At 46.0% G+C, this 1,772-nt stretch overlaps 1 protein-coding gene across 8 annotated transcripts in view; it reads left to right on the top strand.

Annotated features, from left to right (window-relative positions):
- NFATC2 (nuclear factor of activated T-cells, cytoplasmic, calcineurin-dependent 2) overlaps positions 1–1,772 on the top strand; it is a 187,237-nt gene that overhangs the window by 94,902 nt on the left and 90,563 nt on the right. For all 8 annotated transcript variants that reach the window (XM_011978107.1, XM_011978108.1, XM_011978109.1 and 5 more), the window contains exon 5: positions 1,281–1,453. In XM_011978107.1, coding sequence (XP_011833497.1) covers positions 1,281–1,453 — 173 coding nt within the window. The remainder of the gene's footprint in view (positions 1–1,280; positions 1,454–1,772) is intronic.

Raw genomic sequence — 1,772 nt, 5'->3', positions numbered from 1 at the left:
GTGGGTCTTCATGGAGAAGCGAGCAGGGGGCAGGTGGCAGGGATTTCGGAGAGAGAACTCTACGGAACGGATGGAAGCAGCTGTTGATGGCAGTTCTCAGTCTGTGATCCATCAACCCATTGTGATTTCTGTTTTAAATGTTTCTATTTTAAAAGCTTAATACATAGGCCAGGCATGGTGGCTCACACCTGTAAGCACTTTGGGAGGCCGAGGCGGGTGGATCACTTGGGATCAGGAGTTTGAGACCAGCCTGGCCAACATGGGGAAACCCCATCTCTATTAAAAATACAAAAATTAGCTGGGTATGGTGGCAGGCGCCTGTAATCCCAGATACTCTGGAGGCTGAGGCAGGAGAATTGCTTGAACCTGATGGGGGGAGGTTGCAGTGAGCCGAGATCACACTACTGCACTCCAGCCTGGGTGACAGAGCGAGACTCTGTCTCCAAAAAAAAAAAAAAAAGTATAGTATGTCCGCATTTTCATGTGTCTTGGGAGGAAGAATACTCATGAATCTTTGTATTATGTTGCATGGGATCAGGTTAAATTTACTTATATTTAAAAAATTAATTTGACCTAGAGAGGTCATTAAGTAATGATGCAGAGAGGTCCAAATTCACAAAGTTAATATGCTTGTGGCTGAAGTCTGGGAACCATTGCACACATTTTGGGGTTTAAAAAAACCTTTGGATGGGAAAATAAATTCAAACTTACAGAAATACTGCAAGAAGTATACAAAGAACTCCTGGAATCCTGCTCCCTCGGCTTTCCCAGGCGTTAACATGCTTCACCTGTGCTCCAGCACGTTCCTTCCCACCTCTCCATTTCTTCCCGAGCTGTTTGAGAGGTAGTTGCAGACTTTACGCCCTTTTACTTTTAAATACTTCAGGGTGCATTTCCTAAGAACTAGGATGCTCTCATACACAGTCACAGTACATTTATTCAAGAGATTTCATGTTGATTCACTACTCTATTGAATGGTCCACAATCAGTATTCCCCAGTTACATAGAGTTTTTCAGATATTTTTGAGAGTAGAAGAGTTGGCATGAAAAATCTCCCTAGAGAAGTAATTTCACTGGGGCATTTCTCTAATTGCTTTGTTAAGTTTGCTTTTCCCCCCATCTTGGTATACATTCCTGGCTGAAATGCTTATGTGGGTGTATTGCAGTTTTCCCCAGTGGCTGGCTGTAAAATTATTTTGGCTGCCTAAGGCAGTTTTGGGGGTGATCTTTCCTGCTCCTGAAGACAGTTGGTGATAATGGGGTTCTTAACATCCTGGCAGCATCGACTGTGCGGGGATCCTGAAGCTCAGAAACGCCGACATCGAGCTGCGGAAAGGCGAGACGGACATTGGAAGAAAGAATACGCGGGTGAGGCTGGTTTTCCGAGTTCACATCCCAGAGTCCAGTGGCAGAATCGTCTCTTTGCAGACTGCATCTAATCCCATCGAGTGCTGTGAGTTGGACCCTGGGGCCCGGTCTGTCTTCGGAAAGCTTAGGGCACATGGGTTTCCCCTGGGAGCAGTGTATTCTGGGTGAGGTACCTGGGGTGGCCTGTGGGAATGTGTGGGACCCACAGGGTTAGGCTGACCCGAGATGACCAGAGGGGCCAGAGACGGAGCACATCGAAGTGTTCTCTTGCTGCTTCTATTGAGTTCTGGAAAGTTTCGTGGCCTCACGGGAAAATTAAAAATAATAGGGCCAATAAGTAGCTTAAAGCTTCGTTCGGAAGACTTGAGATACGTAAATATCGTTCTGGTCTTAAAGGATAGGTG

Source organism: Mandrillus leucophaeus, unplaced genomic scaffold (genome assembly GCF_000951045.1).
Source record: "Mandrillus leucophaeus isolate KB7577 unplaced genomic scaffold, Mleu.le_1.0 Scaffold19, whole genome shotgun sequence".
NCBI classification, from domain to species: domain Eukaryota; kingdom Metazoa; phylum Chordata; class Mammalia; order Primates; family Cercopithecidae; genus Mandrillus; species Mandrillus leucophaeus.
This window is presented reverse-complemented; position numbering and strand designations above follow the sequence as displayed.